Genomic DNA, 18013 nt, shown 5'->3' with positions numbered 1-18013 from the left:
CGATGAATGTGATCAGATTTGTCTGCTACTTAAATCTCAAAAAACCAATCATAATTAATGTAGCCATTAAGGATCGTGAGCAAAATGCACTCTTCCATGCAACTAGTAACATAATAGAAAGCAAACCAAAGACTCTTCATCAAGAAAAATTATTGAAACATTACTAGAACATATCCACATAGTATATATAACAGACTCACATATTATATTATGAGTAGACGATCCAATTCATACTTTAGAATATAACATTCATAATCAATCCATGCACTATAATATGAGAGAATCAGTATATCACGTGTTTGTATTACAATACACCGCAATCTCCTTTCTTCTTTCCTTGAAATGCCAAAACAAGTGAAGCCCCAACAAAATACGTGTTTATCTTCGGTCAGTGGCGAAGTCATGAATTGTCGGGGGAATGAGCAAAATTTAAAAGGGTAAAAGGTCCAAAAAATGTAGACAACCAAATCCTAAACATCAAGCTAATCATTCTAATGGTGTGTTTACAAATCCGTAATCGAGTAATACTGCAATTAGTACATCACAAACACAAATAACGACAACCCCAACCAAAAGACAATACCGTGAAAAACATCAAAAGCAGAGTTAAAACATAAGACTAAATTCATTAGACTAAAAATGGTACATGGAGACAGAAAGAATAGCGGGAATGCATGTAAAATCAGGAAGTGAATTCTTATGAAATGCTAAAATGCAAACCCAGCAACCATTGACATGCCCTTGGAGCACTTGGGAAGCTGGAAATTTCATCAATCTCAGAAACGGCTTGGCAGTCAGCTCCACATACAACCCATTTCCTCTTCCCCTCATTCCAATGCGTACACATGCAAGCTCCTAATCAACTTCCCCCCAACAACAACAACAAAACCTTTTCTTTACCTTTTTTTTTTCCCAAAAAAATGAAAAAAAAGACAAACAAAACCCAACATGCAGAAGAGCAGAAATATTCAATATTTGGAGATTACACAAGCATCCATGAAAAGAGAGAGAAGAAGAAGATCATGGTGTTGTGCGGGTAGGAGTAGAAAATGCAATCGTTCCGTATAGAGCGGAGTACTGAAGAAAAATTGAACAAATACACTCCATTTGTCCCAAAATCACTCATAAACTTCACATTATTACATAAATATCATGGCCCTTGCAATCCATGACAAATTAAAACAAAGAATAGGAATAAATTCAAAGTACAATGTTTGGATACATGGAAAAATGAGAAGGAAAATGCGAGGCCAGATGCTTTTAGTTACAAACCTGATTAAATTTAAAGGGTATTTTCCTGCCTAAATCAGCCAAATGTTTTTACCCAACACTAATTAATGAAACAAACCAACTTAGAAATTACAACAAATGACAATCACCACCTATATGTATACATTGAAAAACTCACCTTAAATACATCATCACACAAACCTAATCAGATCATCAGTCACCCACATTGGCTGCTATTTCTTCATTTTAATGATTCTATGTTCTTGCTCAGCTCCTCCAGCTTCTTCATCCTTGTCTTCTCACTTTCACTCACCAGCTGCATCAAATGTAACACGACAACAAAACAATCTCAAAACCTTGAATTATGTAAACACTTTGTCCGCTTTTACTGAATCGAAATATAATGAGTGATAACTAGCATCGGTTGAGAGTTTGGACAGGTTGAACTCCTACCGGAGGTAAGCCCAAATTTTGTAGGATTGGTAAGCCCACTCTAACTCCAAACTGACCAGACTGGTTCGAGTTCAAACCATCCATGAAATTGCAACCCTAGCTATGCCAAGTAAAAAATTGTTTAACAAACTAACCTCCATTATCTTTGTGATAAGCTGCACTTTCTCTCTATTCTTTTCATTGAAAGCTTCAAGTGCATCAATGTATTCCTTTTCCTGTGACAAGTTACAAACCCAAAATTCATTATGAACCCGCACGAATTGATCCATAATTGCATATGCATAGCAGTAAACATTAACACCAAAATGTGGTAAAAATCCAAGTTGTGTTACCTTCTTCTGGCAGGTATGTCCTAGTGGCTCTAACTCTTTGTTAATCGCATCGATCTTTCTTACGAACTTGTGAAACATCCTTCCTCATTGGACCCGAGAGCCCTTCAAGCTCCTGGAAGTTCCATAATTTACGACAAAAAGGAAATTAATCATCTACTAATTGCTAGCAAATGATCCAACGGTTATATTTCGGGTTTAACCAGCAGAAGATGAAGCACATGGGACACAGATATTTTCAACAAGGCATCCACAAACATAAACAAGTGACCAAATAAAACCTGATCATATGACAAGTTTGAGGGTTATGCCATATCAAAAAGTTTAAACTTTGTTGTTGAAATTTCTCAGCTAAATGTGTTCACTTATCCATAATACAATTTAAAAGGATGAAAAAATAACAACAAAACACAGAACACATGCACTTTACCCCAATGCCTCATGAATACAAATGCATTCTAAATTTGAACCTGACAAAAAGTTGATAAAAGGATAGTACTTTTCTTATATGTATTTGTACCAGCCAAGGTCAACAAAAAAATTAATGAGCAATCCAAAAAGTAGCCAAAACCGCTTCAGCCATATGCATCATGAAACACATTCTAAGCTATTTGGACAGACTATCTAGAAATATTCTCTGATATACTGTTGCAAAAATGCCTCTATAACGAACACAAAACATTGAATTCCGTTATCTTGCGGTTATTGACCTCTTTCTCAGTCGGAATCGCCAGAGGTTCAGAACTGTCGTCTGGAACTGTGAATGAAGACAACTTCGACCAGGTCCACGTCGCCTTCACGCACCTGGGGCTGGAGCTGAAGAGGAGAGTCAGAATTATAATATATCATATTGACAGATTCTCAGACACATTTCATCGAACACTAGTGTGCCACGTTCTCATATGCTTTCTGATAAGATTAATTGAAGAACAATACTTAGTTTTTGAACTAAATTAACATCCAGATGAGTAATTTAACAGAAAAGAAGCAACAAAAAAAAAAAACCCAGAAATCTTAATTGAAGAACAATACTTGGTCTTTGAACAAAATTAACTTCCAGATGAGTAATTTAGCAGAGAAGAAGCAAAAAGAAACCCAGAAATCTTGACAAAATTGTCTATAAGAAATGAAATTACCTTGAACGGAGCTCGCTGCAAACAACACAACCACTCATTAACACGTTCAACCCCATTTGCACATAAACAATAAGAAAGATTTGAAAAAAAGAGCAAGAAAAAGCTCATATAAATCATCATATGATTAAATGCAGGCTGCACAAATGTCATTGGAAAATCAAACAAATCAAAAACAGGGCAACGCAAATAAAAATTTCATCAATTTGTTTACTAAATCCGTTTTTTCTGATTTCATTTCGAATTCACTGGGGAAAAATATACATAAATCCAAAGAAAAAAAAAACCCAAATGAAAAAAAATAATTAGAACCTTTCAACCGAGAGATTACCTGAAAAGCGGAAAGTTTCAGCAAGCGAGAATAGAGATGGAGCCCCCATCCCTCTATCCCTAGCCCCTCACTTGAATCGCTCTCTGCAAACCCTAGACCCACCCCCTAATCTCTCTCGGCAACAGACGCCCAAAAACCCTCAAATTTTCAAACCCAATTCAATCGCCTCTAGAAGTTCGTTCCTTTTCCCAATTCAACGGTTCAACTTCTTCTCCTATTTTTGTATGGTTTTGCAGCATCGACAGAAATGGCAGAAAAGCCTCTCCTTTACCCCCATACTTCTCCCATCTCTCTCTCGGCAAGGTACAGGAACCCAGAAGACGCCATCGAATTCTCCCACCTCTCTCTCTGCAAGGAACAGGAATCCCAGAAAACCCTCGACGATATCGAACCACCAATTCTTCCTCCCATTTTTGTATGGTTTTGGCAGCATCGAGAAGGCGGTAGAGGTGGACTACACTCGCCGAGTTGGACGACATTCAAGTGTAAAAGAGAAGAATACACACGTGTGCTTATCTAGTTCGTAATGTTATTTTGTTAAATTGCAACATTACATAGGTAGATTGTATTATGCGATTCATAAGTACAAACTATATAGAATTCTTGTATTAAATGGATAACCGTTACATAATTGTTTGTGGGAACACTTACAGAAGGATTCTTTTATTTAATACATATGTTGCAAGTACCAAAACACAAAGTAGAAGGGGAAAAACATCACATTATATATTAGGGCAATCAAACTTCAGAATAAAAACATTTTGAAACGAGCCACTTTTAATGCAATTGCTAGTGCTACCTTATCTTTGATGTCATCGAAGAATTGAAAATAGGCATACCTCCACGATGTCTTTAAGATCAACGTGCCGCAAACGCCCCAAAAGCCTACGATAAAGCCAAGTACCACGCTGACATAGAGCCACAACTTATCCTTTCCATCTTCATTCTCATCCTTTGCATCCTGAGTAGTAAAAGTGTCATCTTCAGGGCACTTAGTTGAGAGAGGAACGCCACATAGCCATTGATTGCCCACATAAATGGACGAAAAATTTAGCGTTTGAAGCTGGTTTCCAGTAGGAATTCTTCCAGACAAGTTGTTGTAAGACAAGTCCAGGTGGGACAAAGAGGTTAAAGACGACAAGCTTTGAGGAATTTTTCCCGAAAGGTGGTTGTGTGAGAGATCAAGAGTTTCGAGCCAACGCAAGTTTCCGACCTTGGATGGGATCTTTCCAATTAATTGATTCATGGACAAATTCAAGGTGCCCAACATAATGAGGCTGCTTATTTCTTCAGGGATTTCACCTTGTAAATTATTTGATGAAAGATCAATGCTCTTTACAAGATATAGAGTTGTGTTGTACACAAGTTCTTCTCCTTTTAGTGTTAGTGTGGCTTGCTCAAACACACCATAACGTTCTACATGAGAATCATCATTGACTAGCGAAGTTAAATTATCCAAACACATGGGAATAGTACCTGAAAGGTTGTTGTGACTAAGGTCGAGGATGTGAAGGCCTTGAAGATTGCACAGTTGTTGGGAAATACATCCACTAAAATAGTTGGACCGTAATCGTAGCCTAGACAACTCAGATACGTTTGACCCTCCCATCCATAGAGGTATTTTCCCAGATAACTTGTTGTCTCCAAGATCAATACTCCTCAAACTTGAACAATTTTGCAAGGCATCAGGAATTTCACCGCCAAAATTGTTGTCGTTGAGCTTTAAAATTTTCAGGGAACGTAGTACCCCCAATGAAGTGGGAATCTTACCAGACAGATTGTTTTGACCAACATCTAAAAACACCATAATGCTCTCCATATTCCATGCATGTGGGAGTTCTCCAGAAAACTGATTGCTCCTTAGAGACAAGATTTGTAACTTATGCATCTTACAAATAGAGGGAGGAATAGAACCATTCAAATGATTCTCATCAAGTAACAATTCTTGCAATTTGGGCATCATTTGGTCAATATTTGAGGGGATTGGCTCGGAAAATAAATTGCCTTCTAGATAAAGGGCATTGACATTAAGGAAACACCAAAGTGGTAGTGGGCCCTCCAACTGATTATGACTCAAATCAATAGTCATTAAATTTGGAAATTTCAAATGGGATGGAAAGTTTCCACGAAATCGGTTGTAAGACAAGTCTATTTGGATGAGTTGGGAAGACATCTTCAACAACCATTCCTCTGGTATAGAATCCGCGATTCCATTACCACGTAGGGAAACATCATACAGTTTAGTTTGAGTCTGAAGCCATACCCAAAAGCCAAGTTTTATCTGACAATTAATGATCCATATTCTGTGGAGCTTGAAAGGAGGAACCCTGTCATAAGCCCCGTCGAGAATGAGGGACATGGGTCGGTCCATATTTCCTACTTCAAAATCTTCTAATCTGGTAAGATTTATGAAATGGGCTTCCGTTAGAATGCCTTCCCATGAATTATCACTCAGAAGTAGGGAAACTAGCTCATAGAGTTGTCCAATACTTTCTGGAATTGAGTCATTCATCTTATTATTACTGAGGTCTAATGTTCTTAAGGACGACAAATTTCTGATGGAATCTGGAATTGAGCCCGACAAATTATTAGAAAAAAGGTATAGTGTTCTCAAGGACGACAAGTTTCCGATGGAATTAGGAATTGAGCCCGATAAATTATTAGAAAAGAGGTATAGTGTTGTCAAGGACGACAAGTTTCCGATGGAATCTGGAATTGAGCCCCACAAATTGTTATCTCCAAGGTTGAGATTCTGCAAACTTTTAAACATTCCTAAAAAGACCGGCAATTGGCTTTCAAGCTGGCAATTAAACAATTCTAGTGACTCTAATATATTACTTGGACAATTTGAGAGACTCCTCCAAAACTCTTCAATCCCCCCATCAAAGTTGTTCCCTGAAAGACTTAAGACTTTTAGCTTGCACAAATTTCCACTGACTTTAGGAATTTGACCTTTTAAGCCTGTATCGGATAAATGAAGGTTTTCCAGAGATTTGAAGTTTGAAAATTCACTTGGAAAAGAATCCCAGAAATCATTCCCGGATAGATCAAGTGTTACGAGGTTGGTAAGATTAAAAAACCAGCCGGGAAATGAAGAACTTTTAATGCCATTAGACGACATATCAAGGACCAACAGTGATGTGAAGTTAATCCTCTGTAGTGAAAGTGGAAGGAAGTTAATGCTCTGCAGTGAGAGTGGAATGCTTTCAATTTGGCACAAAGATAAATGTAACTCTAACAATGAAGGAAGCATGTTAATATCATATGCCCAACTGACTCCTGTGCTGTTAAGGTTAATGCCATTGAGAATAATGTATTTCAGGGAAGTGAGGTGAGAAAGCCAATTCAAATTTTTGGAAGATAAGTCAAAATTCGACCCGAGATCAAGAAAATTTAGGTTTGACAGGTTACCAAGAGAAGAGGGAATCTCTCCTCTAAATGACGCATAGGAGAGATTGAGATATTGCAAATGTTTAAGCTCCCCAATGAACTTAGGAATTTGATTGCTATCAAACACATTCAGGCTCAAGTCAAGGTAATTTAAATGTTTCAAGCTCAACAGAGAAGCATTTATCTCACCTCCCAAAGAAGCATTTCTCCTCTCTTCATATCTCCTCTCTTCATACTCATCATCGTCAGAAAAATCATATGGATTCCGGAGGTCCATCTTCACGACATGACCAGTGCTGTTGTTGCATGAAATACCATCCCATTGGCAGCAATCATGACCCACCCAAGACGAAAGCCTACCAGAATGATCAACAAGATGTTGTTTAAAGACAAGAAGCGCTTGTCTTTCTTCGTCAATGCATGAATTTGTCTTCACACTGCTTGAAATTTCTTCACCAGCCAAACAGAAACAGAGTTTAGTAGTACTCTGCATGCAGGAAGAGAACAAAAGCAAAAGAAGCAAATGGTTAGCAATACTGCGGTGACAATGGCTATCCATTATGACACACAATTTTTCTTTGCTTTGTTGGTGAGATGTTTAGCTACTAAAATTAGTACGATATCGGAATTTATAGGAAAAGATTATCGATGTTGGTAGGAGAGCTGAAAACGAAAGTCGTTGGATGGAGAAAAGAAAAAAGGGTAACTGAAATAAATGGTGGGTGTTCACAACCCCTTTTACAAGTTTGCAAGTCCCTTGTCAACACAGCTAATACTTGATTATGATGGGTTGTTGAATTAAGAGTCTTCATGTTCCATTACAATTCACAACTTATCAACTTGCATACGAAAAACAGATTTGGATATGTTTTTAAATTTTACACCACACATGCTGATAGACTGGAATTAAGAGTCTGCATGTGGAAGTCTTTGCACACCGATTAGTCTTTGGTGGAAAATCCATATGGCTAGCGGTGGAAATTCATAAATATAATTGATGAAGGGGATTGGAAGAGAAACGAGAGTGGCAATTGGCAATGCAAGTGAGGATGACTTAATATTTGCGGTATTTTTTTTTTAAATACTAGCTATATTATAAACTAATTTATCTATTAATGTGTTCGTTGATTCACATGCATTTATGAAATTGCAAAAAAGATGGACAGAGACAGGAGCTCTAATCCCTAACTCTATTTGCATCTTTTAGGGTTCTTATCGTTTGGCCTGACTAGAGGAAATGATGTGATTTGTTCCCTTTTTCCCACTATTTGCATCTATACCAAGAATCGCTTCTTAAATCCACTTCAGTTCCAAAACAAAAACACTTTCTTTATATTTTGCTTATGTCCTTCTATGTAATCTTGCAATAGAATAAACTTGTCACTAAAACTTTCATTAAAAAGTAGACGAAAAATTAGACAACATTGTGGACACAATAGCACTCCTTATTTTTTTTGGTTTCTTTTTTGGTGTTAGGTGAAAATGGAATGCTTTCTTTATATTTTGCTTATGTCCTTCTATGTAATTTTGCAATAGAATAAACTTGTCACTAAAATTTTTATTAAAAAGTGGGTGAAAAAATTAGACAATATAGTGGACATAATAGCACTCCTTTTTTTTTTGTTTTTTGGTTTCTTTTTCGGTGTTAGGTGAAGCTGTATTTTTTGTAGAGCAACGGCTAACTTAGCGTGCTCAATCTGCTTGAACTATGATTAAAGTGGTGACAAAAGTTGAAAAAGTGATGTCAATTCCCCTCCTCAGATGCTTCAACCTATACTTGTATTTCGGGGAAGAGGCCAATGCTTTTGACTAAACCTAACCGTTGGGTTATTTGCAAGAAGCTTCCTTTTGGGGTTTTATATTACATCTATGTACAGGATGCACTAATGTTTGAATGGCTAAAAATGTTTAATCCAGTTATCCTGATACATATAGAATTTTCGATAATTGCATTGTGTTTTAATTAGTGGCGAAACTAGGATTTTTAAATAATAGGTTCATAATATCAACTAAAAAAACTTCATTGAGCTATTTCATCGAGCACCTAGTAGGCACTTGCCAATTCCTGTAAACATATGCCGAAAGTTTATGCCAATATATGTCGACAACTACTATTGTTCATAGCTTGCAGAGGGTGGGTGCATGATACTATGGAGTAATATTGAAGGTTGTCAAGGCTTTTTAGCTTAAGGTATTTCACCGAGCACATGGTGTGCACAATAGATTGCATAAGAAAAGAGAAAATGAAGACAAATGTGATAGAACAAGTAGAAGAAGAAGGTTGTAATTTAGTTTGCCTTAATTGTTTATAAGGGTCATATATAATACACAAACAAATTTACAAGAAGTTTTTGAAGTTATTGGGGTCAAGGGTAACCAATGACCCCATGTTGGCTTCGCCACTGGTTTTAATGATTGCATGAGATTTAGTGAAATGGTTTTCTTCTAACCCTGTTTTTCCACTCAAGGTGCATTTTTATGAGTTTCACCGTCACATGAATGATTGTCGATGAATGTGATCCGATTTGTTTACTACTTAAATCTCAAAACTTAAACTAATTCAATTGCAATTAATATAAGTGGTAAATGGTAATGGTCATGACCATTGAAGGATAGCGAGCAAAATGCACTCTTCCATGCAACTAGTAACATAATAGAAAGCAAACCAAAGACTTTTCATCAAGAAAAACTGTTCAAACAAACTAGAACATATCCAAATAGTATGTATAACATATACTATGAAAGCGTTGTCGGTATTGACTATGGTACACACGAGAGGGAGAGAGATGTGAAAAGGTTTTGATAATTGTGAGATATATATTGCTGTTTAGTACTCTTTTTTTTTTTTTTTTTTGCCATTGAAGTACTACGGTCTGGTTATATTCCTCTTCACTTGTAAATGAGAAGTTTTAGGTTCGAATCTCGTGAATGACAAATTTGATACTAAATGAGGTTGCCCATTGTCTGATTTAGCCAAACTCTACCATCATCTTAGTGTAAAATATATCGTTGTACTTAAAAAAATAAATTACTTTTCCTTTTTATATATAGTGATTATCATGGTATATCCGTGTACTAGTCTGACTAAAATTAGTTTCACTCAAGAATTGTGATTATCTGACGAAAGTCGTTGGATGGAGAAAAGAAAAAAAGGTAACTGAAATGAGTGGTGGGTGTTCACAACCCCTTTTACAAGTTTGCAGGTCCCTTGTTGACACAGCTGGTACTTGATTGTGATGAGTTGTTGAATTAAGGGTCTTCATGTTCCATCACAATTCACAACTTATCATCTTATTCTCATTTACTGTTCTTTTCTTGTCGTAAATTACGTAAATGGATTTAGATATTTTCTTGTATTTTGCAAGTCCATCGCCTACACCACATTGGTAGACTGGAAGTCACTAGTTGGATATGATTGTTGTGTCGTTATTTCAAATTTTCTAAACAGCGAAATTGTTGTTAACAGTCTAAAATAGTCATTATTACACTCGTTGCTTTCTTATTTGTTTTTCACTAATAAGGAATACACGAGGTTTCCTATGGACTTTTCCAAATTTTAATGAAGCCGTGTAGGAGCAGATATAATGAATGCTTGAATGAGATGGCTAGCCGTGGAAGTCTTGGCACGCCAGTTAGTCTTTGGTAGAAAATCCTTATGGCTAGCCGTGGAAATTCATATATCATAATTGATGAAAGGGACTGGAAGAGACAAGAGAAAGGCGATTGGCAATCCAAGTGAGGCTGACTTACTATTTGCGGTTTTTTTTTTTAAATAGTAGCGATATTCTTAACTAATTCATCTATCAATTTGTTCATTGATTCACATCTATTTAGGAAATTGCAAGAGAGATAGACAGAGACAGAACCCCAAATCCCTAACAATGTTTGCATCTTTTAAGGTTCTTATTGTTTGGCACGATTGGAGGAAGGGACATAATTTGTTATATTTTTTCCACTATTTGTGTCTGTATCAAGAATCGTTCCTTAAATTCTAAAAATGGCATAATGTGTTTACTCAATCAAAGGGAAGCAACACTTAAACCTTGGGTCTTTCGCTTGGTTTTCAGTTCGGTTGTGAGGACAGTGGTGCGCCTGAAAGATACAGAGAGAGGCGGAGTCCCCTACGCCATTTCAGTTCCCAAACAAAAACACTTTCTTTATATTTTGCTTATGTCCTTCTATGTAATCTTGCAATAGAATAAACTTTATCACTAAAAGTTTCATTAAAAAGTGGATGAAAAGTTAGACAATATAGTGGACATAATAACACTCATTACTTTTTGCGTTCTTTTTTAGGTGTTAGGTGAAGCATGTATTTTGTGTATAGCAATGGCTAACTTAGCGTGCTCAATCTGCTTGAAAAAGTGATGTCATTTTCCCTCTGCTTCAACCCAAGCTTGTACTTCGGGGAAGAAGTCAATGCTCGACTAATGTTTGAACGGCTAAAAATGTTTAAAGGAACAGGTTATAGATTAGGCCAGAGAGCTAAACATGAAAGTCGTCTGATGGAGAAAAGAAAAAAAGGTAACTGAGATGAGTGGCTAGTGTTCACAACCCCTTTTATAAGTTTGCAAGTTCTTTGTCGACACAGCTGGTACATAGTTGTGATGGGTTGTAGAAATCCATATGCAGCGGATACTTTGAATTAAGGGTCATCATGTTCCATCACAATTCACAACTTACTATTCTTTTCTTGTGGTAAATTACAAAAACGGATTTAGATATGTTCTATATTTTATTTGAACGAAAATGAATATGGATGCTGAGTCGTTATTTACAAATTTTTCTAGACAGCATAATTGTTATTAATAGTCTAAAATAGTCGTTGTTACGCTTGTCGCTTTCTTATTTATTTTTCACTAATAGGAAATACAAGAGATTTCTATGGACTTTTCCAAATTTTGATGAAACCGTGTTGGAGGAGATATAGTCATTGCGCGAATGAGATGGCTAGCAGTGGAAATTCATAAATCATAATTAATGAAAGGGATTGCAAGAGACAAGAGAGAGGCAATTGGCAGTGCAAGTGAGAACGATTTACTATTTGTGGTATTTTTTTTGTAAATACTAGCAATTTTCTAAATTAAATCATCTATAAATTTGTTCACTGATTCACATGTATTCACGAAATTGCAAGAGAGGTAGACAGAAATCCTAATTCCTAACTCTGTTTGCACCATTTAGGGTTCTTACTGTTTGACTCAATTGAAGGAAGGGACGTGATTTGTATTTGCGCCAATATCAGAAATGTTGAAATCCAAAGAATGGTGCAACATCTTTGCTCAATTGAAAGGAAGCAACACTTAAGTCTCGGGTCTTTCGCTTGGTTTTGAGAGAGGCGAGTCTGCCTACGTCACTTTAGTTCCCAAACAAAAAAAACATTTTTTATATTTTGATTATGTCCTTCTATGTAATTTTGCAGTTGGCTAAACTTGTTACGAAAATTTTCATTGAAAAATGGGTGGAAAAATAAAACAATATTATTGATGTAGGCCCCCGTTTGGTATTGCATTTTTAGAGTAAAAACTTCTTCATTAAGTAGTAAAAAAAGTGTTTGGTAAAAATAAAATTTTATGCTTAAAGCAATGGTCTCCAGACAATAATTTTTATAAAAAACGGAGCTAAGCCTTTAGTACATATTTTAAGTCTTGTAATACCCTCATTAATTTTTCAAATAACATTATTTTCCTTCTACATATATTTATATCTTATCCCTTTGAGAACAAAGTAACTACCACCACCTATCACTACAATCACTAGCCTTACATTATCATTGCCATTACCACCACCATCAGCCACCATAATCCTCACCACTATTGTCGCCGCCACCACTAGCATTAGAATTGCCATCACCACCACCATCGTTGTTGTCACCGTCGCTATAATCATCACTACCGCCACAACCACAACCGCTAGCACTGTTGCCAACAATTCTACAAACATTTTAACTTGTGCACCCCAACCACCACACCTCATTATTGGCAACACCACCATACCCTTTCAATTATTGTTGCCATCATCATCACCACCATTGGTCCCATTGCCACCGCCACTACTAATGTCATCACCTTCACCACCACCGTCAAGGCAAAAAAAGGTAACTAAAATGATTGGCGGGTGTTCACAATCTCTTTTACAAGTTTGCAAGTCCTTTTGTCGACAAGTTGTGATGGGTTGTAGAAATCCATATGCAGCGGAGACTATGAACTAGGGGTCTTCATGTTCCATCACAATCCATAACTTATCATCTTATTTACTGTTCTTTTCTTCTGGTAAATTAAGAAAACGGATTTAGCTATGTTTTATATTAGTAGCGATATTTTAAACTAATTCATCTGTAAATTTGTCCATTGATTCACATGCATTCACGAAATTGCAAGAGAGATAGATAGAGACAGAAGCCCTAATCCCTAACTCTGTTTGCACCATTTAGGGTTCTTGTCGTTTGGTTTGACTGGAGAATGGGACGTGATTTGTTCCATTTTTCTCACTATTTGCGTCTATACCAAGAATCGTTCCTTAAATCCTAAGAATGGCATAATATGTTTTGTCGATCAAAAGGAAGCAGTACGAAAACTTGGATTTTTCGCTTGGTTTTGAGTTGGGTTGGGTTGTGAGAAGCGGTGGTGTGCTGGAGAGATATAGAGAAAGACGGGGTCACCTACGTCACTTCAGTTCCCAAACAAAAAAAAACTTTCTTTATATTTTACTTTTGTCCTTCTATGTAATTTTTCAATAGATTAAACTTGTCACTAAAACTTTCGTTAAAAAGTGGGTAAAAAAATTAGGCAATATAGCAGACATAATAGCACTCCTTATTTTTTGGTTTCTATTTTGGTGTAAGGTGAAGCATGTATTTTGTGTATAGCAATGGCTAACTTAGCGTGCTCAATATGCTTGAATTATGATTAAAGTGGTGACAAAAGTTGAAAAAGTGATGTTATTTCTAGGGGCGGTTTTGGTACATTACCGTACCAAAACCTCTGTATCAATTACCATACTAAATATTTGGTACTGTAAAATCTATTACCATTACTGTACCAAACTTTCGGTATACCAAATATCAGTATACCAAATAGTTTGGTTGGTATGGTATGCCAATGGTAATTGCCACTTTATTTTACGCCACTTAGTTTGCGCAAAATCTAATATTTTTTTAATTAATGTTGAAGTGTAAAAAATATAGAAAAAATATACAAATGCTCGTAATGACAAGCTTTGCAGCTTTCATGAAGAGCTGAACTTTGAAATTCGTCATTATAATCATATAAATCATAGATCAAAATTTAACCGTTGATTGTTGTTTACATTTAAGCTTCATTTTTCTCGTCAAATTTTGTTTTGTTTTTTTTTTTTTCGGATTTTCTGTTTTGAAAACATGATCTATTAGAGGATGCAGGAAAATGAACGGTTTGGATCGTTGATATTATGTTTAGAGTTTTACAGTTAGTGAAAATATTGCTTGATGTTTATAAAGTTTCTACAAACTATATGACATTGACTCGTATTTCAGTTAACCGTAAATATCAAAATGTGATATCAAAGATCTAAACTGTTCATCTTCTTACATCTGCCAGATGATCATGTTTTCAAAAAAGAAAATTTTAAAAACGAAATTCAGTAAGAAAAATAAAGCGTAAATGACAATCGATGGTTAAATATAAATTTAAGGTTTATGGATTATAGTGTTGGATTTTGAAGTTGATCTCTTTATGAAAGTTGTAAAACTTGTCACTATGAGTGAATGTATATATATATATATATTTTTTTTTTTTTACATTTTTTACACTTCTACAATAATTATTATTAATTTTATTAATTTTGCCCTCAAATAATTATATGAATTAATACATAATATAATATTAATAATATTGGTAGGTACAGTATATCATCGGTATTGGTTTTGGATACCAATACCGTACCGAAATAATATGGTACGGTACAAATACCGTACCATTACCAATTGGTACAAATTTTTTATAATAATTTGGTATGATATGGTTGGTAGGGCGGTTGGTACGGTAATTTGGTAAAAATTTCCACCCCTAGTTGTTTCCCCTCCTCAGATGCTTCAACCTATGCTTGTATTTCGGGGAAGAGGTCAATGCTTGACTAAACCTAACCCTTGGGTTATTTGCAAGAAGCTTCCTTTTGGGTTTTATACATATTAGATACATTGATGCAATATAAATTTTTTGGCAATTCCATTGGGTTTTAAAGATTGTAAGAGATTAAGTGAAATGGTTGTCTTCACCCCAGCTTTTCCACTCAAAGTGCATTTTTATGAGCATTACTACCACATGAATTGTTGTCGATGAATGTGATCAGATTTGTCTAGTACTTAAATCTCAAAACCTAAACTAAACCAATCGTAATTAATATAGTCGTAATGCTCACAACCACTAAGGATCGTGAGCAAAATGCACTCTGTCTTCTAACCCCAACTTTCCCACTCAAAGTGCATTTTTATGAGCATTACTACCACACAAATTGTTGTTGATGAATGTGATCAGATTTGTCTAGTACTTAGATCTCAAAACCTAAACTAAACTAATCATAATTAATATAGTGGTAATGCTCACAACCACTAAGGATCGTGAGCAAAATGCACTCTTCCATGCAACTAGTAACATAGTAGAAAGCAAACCAAATGCTCTTCAACAAGAAAAATTATTGAAATATACTAGAACATATCCACATAGTAGATAACAGGCTCACATGTTATATTATAAGTAGACGACCTAACTTATACTTTAGAATAAAACATTAATAATCAATCCACACACTGTATGAGAGAATCAGTATATCCCGTGTCTGTGTTCCAGTATACTGCAATATCCTATCTTCTTTCTTTGAAAGACCATAACAAGTGAAGCCCCAACAAAATACGTGTTTGTCTTCAGTCAATGGCGAAGTCAAGAATTGTCAAGGGAAGGAGCAAAATTTAAAAGGGTAAAGGAAAAAAAAATGCAGACAACCAAATCCTAAACATCAAGCTAATTATTCTAACAATGTGTTTACAAATCCATAATCTGGTAGCATTGCAATTAGTACATCTCAAACATAAACACAAACACAAATAATGACAACCCCCGACCAAAGAACAATACTGTGAAAAACAACAAAAGCAGAGAGACAACATAAGACTAAATTCATTAGACTGAAAGAAAAAAGGGAATGCATGTAAAATCAGAAAGTGAATTCTTATGAAATGCTAAATTGCAAACCCAGCAACCATTGACATGCCCTTGGAGCACTTGGAAAGCTGGAAATTTCATCAATCTCAGAAGCGGCTAAATTGTCAGCTCCACATTCAACCCATTTTCTCTTCCCTTCATCCAATCCGTACACTTGCAACCTCCTAATCAACCTAGAAATTACAACAAATGACAATCACCACCCATATATGTATACATTGAAAAACTCACCTTAAATACATCATCACACAAACCTAATCAGATCATCAGTTACCCACATAGGCTGCTATTTCTTCACTTTAAAGATTCAATGTTCTTGCTTAGCTCCTCCAACTTCTTCATCCTCGTCTTCTGGTTGTACTTTTATGCTCAAACAGAAGCTAATTTTAACAAAGTACAAATATCAACATCGTAGGTGAAAACTAAAACAAACAATCTCAAACGAACACGAGATTTACGTGGTTCGGCGTAAAACCTACATCCACGAGCGAAGCACGGTGAGGAATTTCACTAAACAAACGGAGATTACAAAAGAGTGTTTAAACTCTCACAACCCAAATCCCACAAATTACAAACCTTAAACCAAATGAGTAGAGAACCCAAACAAACTGAGAAGATTCTTCCAAATTGCTCTCTAACTCACAAATTGACTCTCACCAAGTTGCCACACGAATGAGCCACGCGTTTGCCACGCACTCATGATTCCAAATGGTGATCCCCACCCAAAACCCAATTAGAGAAAACTCTCTAAACTAATGGTGCGGCACACAAAATACACTAACCCTAAGGTCCTATTTATAGTGCATAGCACTTAGGTTACAATAAGAATCTCAATAGGAAGTAAATACAAATCCTAATCAAATAAGTAATTAACAAAATCTCTCCGCCAAGGAAACCAACTAAGAAGTCAAAATCCAAACCCAAATAGGACACCAAAACCAAATAGGTAACACAAACTTAATTCTTTGCATCATCCTAATTTTGAGCCGTAAAACCCAACACTTCTCACTTTCACTCACCAGCTGCATCAAATGTAGCATGACAACAAAACAATCTCAAAACGTTGAATTATATAAACACTTTTTTTTTACTGAATCGAAATATAATAACTAGCATCGGTTGAGAGTTTGGACAGGTTGAACTCCAAATCCGAGGTAAGCCCAAATTTTGTAGGGTTGGTAATTTGTCAAAGCAGGCTTAACCATGCTCGCTCTAACTCCGAACTGGCCAGACTGGTTCGGGTTCAACCCATCCATGAAATTGCAACCCTAGCTATGCCAAGTAAAAAATTGTTTAACAAAATAACCTCCATTAGCTTTGTGATAAGCTGCACTTTTTCTCTGTTCTTTTCATTGAAGAACTCAAGTGAACTCTGTACTCCTTTTTCTGTGACAAGTTAGAAACCCAAAATTCATCACGAATACGCACGAATTGATCCATAATTGCATATGCATAGCAGTAAACATTAACGTCAAAATGTGGTAAAAATCCAGTTGTGTTACCATCTTCTGGCAGGTATGTCCTAGTGGCTTTAACTCTTTGTTAATCGCATCCATCTTCTTACGAACTTGTGAAACATCCTTCCTCATCGGATCTGAGAGCCCTTCAAACTCCTGGAAGTTCCATAATTTCCGACAAAAAAGAAACTAATCATCTACTAATTGCTCACAACCGATTCAAAGGCTATATTTCTGGTTTAACCAGCAATCGATGAAGCACATGGGACACAGATATTTTCAACAAGGCATCCTTGGACTTGTATTCTTGTCGCAAAAATAAACAAGTGACCAAATAAAACTAGACCATATGACAAATTTGAGGGTTCCATATTTTGTTGTGTACAGAACCCCAGATTTACAAAAATTCTGGAAATTAGTTAAAAAAAAAATGGAATTACTTCCATCAGAGTTCATGGGCTTTGTAAATACATAAACCAAAAATTCAAAAACA

General features: G+C 35.9%; 1 protein-coding gene, 1 long non-coding RNA gene and 1 pseudogene across 3 annotated transcripts in view; all 3 read right to left on the bottom strand.

The window, feature by feature from the left end:
- Positions 1-1126: 1126 nt before the first annotated feature.
- LOC148692579 (uncharacterized) overlaps positions 1127-18013 on the bottom strand; it is a 21883-nt pseudogene continuing 4996 nt past the window's right edge. The window contains exons 2-4 of the transcript XR_015954317.1: positions 2016-2127; positions 1818-1898; positions 1127-1546 (exon numbers count right to left, since the gene is read on the bottom strand). The product of XR_015954317.1 is annotated as an uncharacterized LOC148692579 (transcript). The remainder of the gene's footprint in view (positions 1547-1817; positions 1899-2015; positions 2128-18013) is intronic.
- LOC148692581 (receptor-like protein EIX2) lies at positions 4061-7460 on the bottom strand. The gene has a single exon (XM_088681854.1). The coding sequence runs from the start codon at positions 7423-7425 to the stop codon at positions 4222-4224; it is 3204 nt and encodes a 1067-aa protein (XP_088537980.1). The 5' UTR covers positions 7426-7460; the 3' UTR covers positions 4061-4221.
- LOC148692580 (uncharacterized) lies at positions 15849-17414 on the bottom strand. Its single transcript, XR_015954323.1, has 2 exons — positions 17370-17414; positions 15849-17085 (listed from the first exon to the last, which is right to left on the bottom strand). It is a non-coding gene; the product is annotated as an uncharacterized LOC148692580 (long non-coding RNA).

The sequence above is a fragment of the Pyrus communis genome, chromosome 12, assembly GCF_041283825.1.
Source record: "Pyrus communis isolate YQ-2024b chromosome 12, ASM4128382v1, whole genome shotgun sequence".
NCBI lineage: Eukaryota > Viridiplantae > Streptophyta > Magnoliopsida > Rosales > Rosaceae > Pyrus > Pyrus communis.
This window is presented reverse-complemented; position numbering and strand designations above follow the sequence as displayed.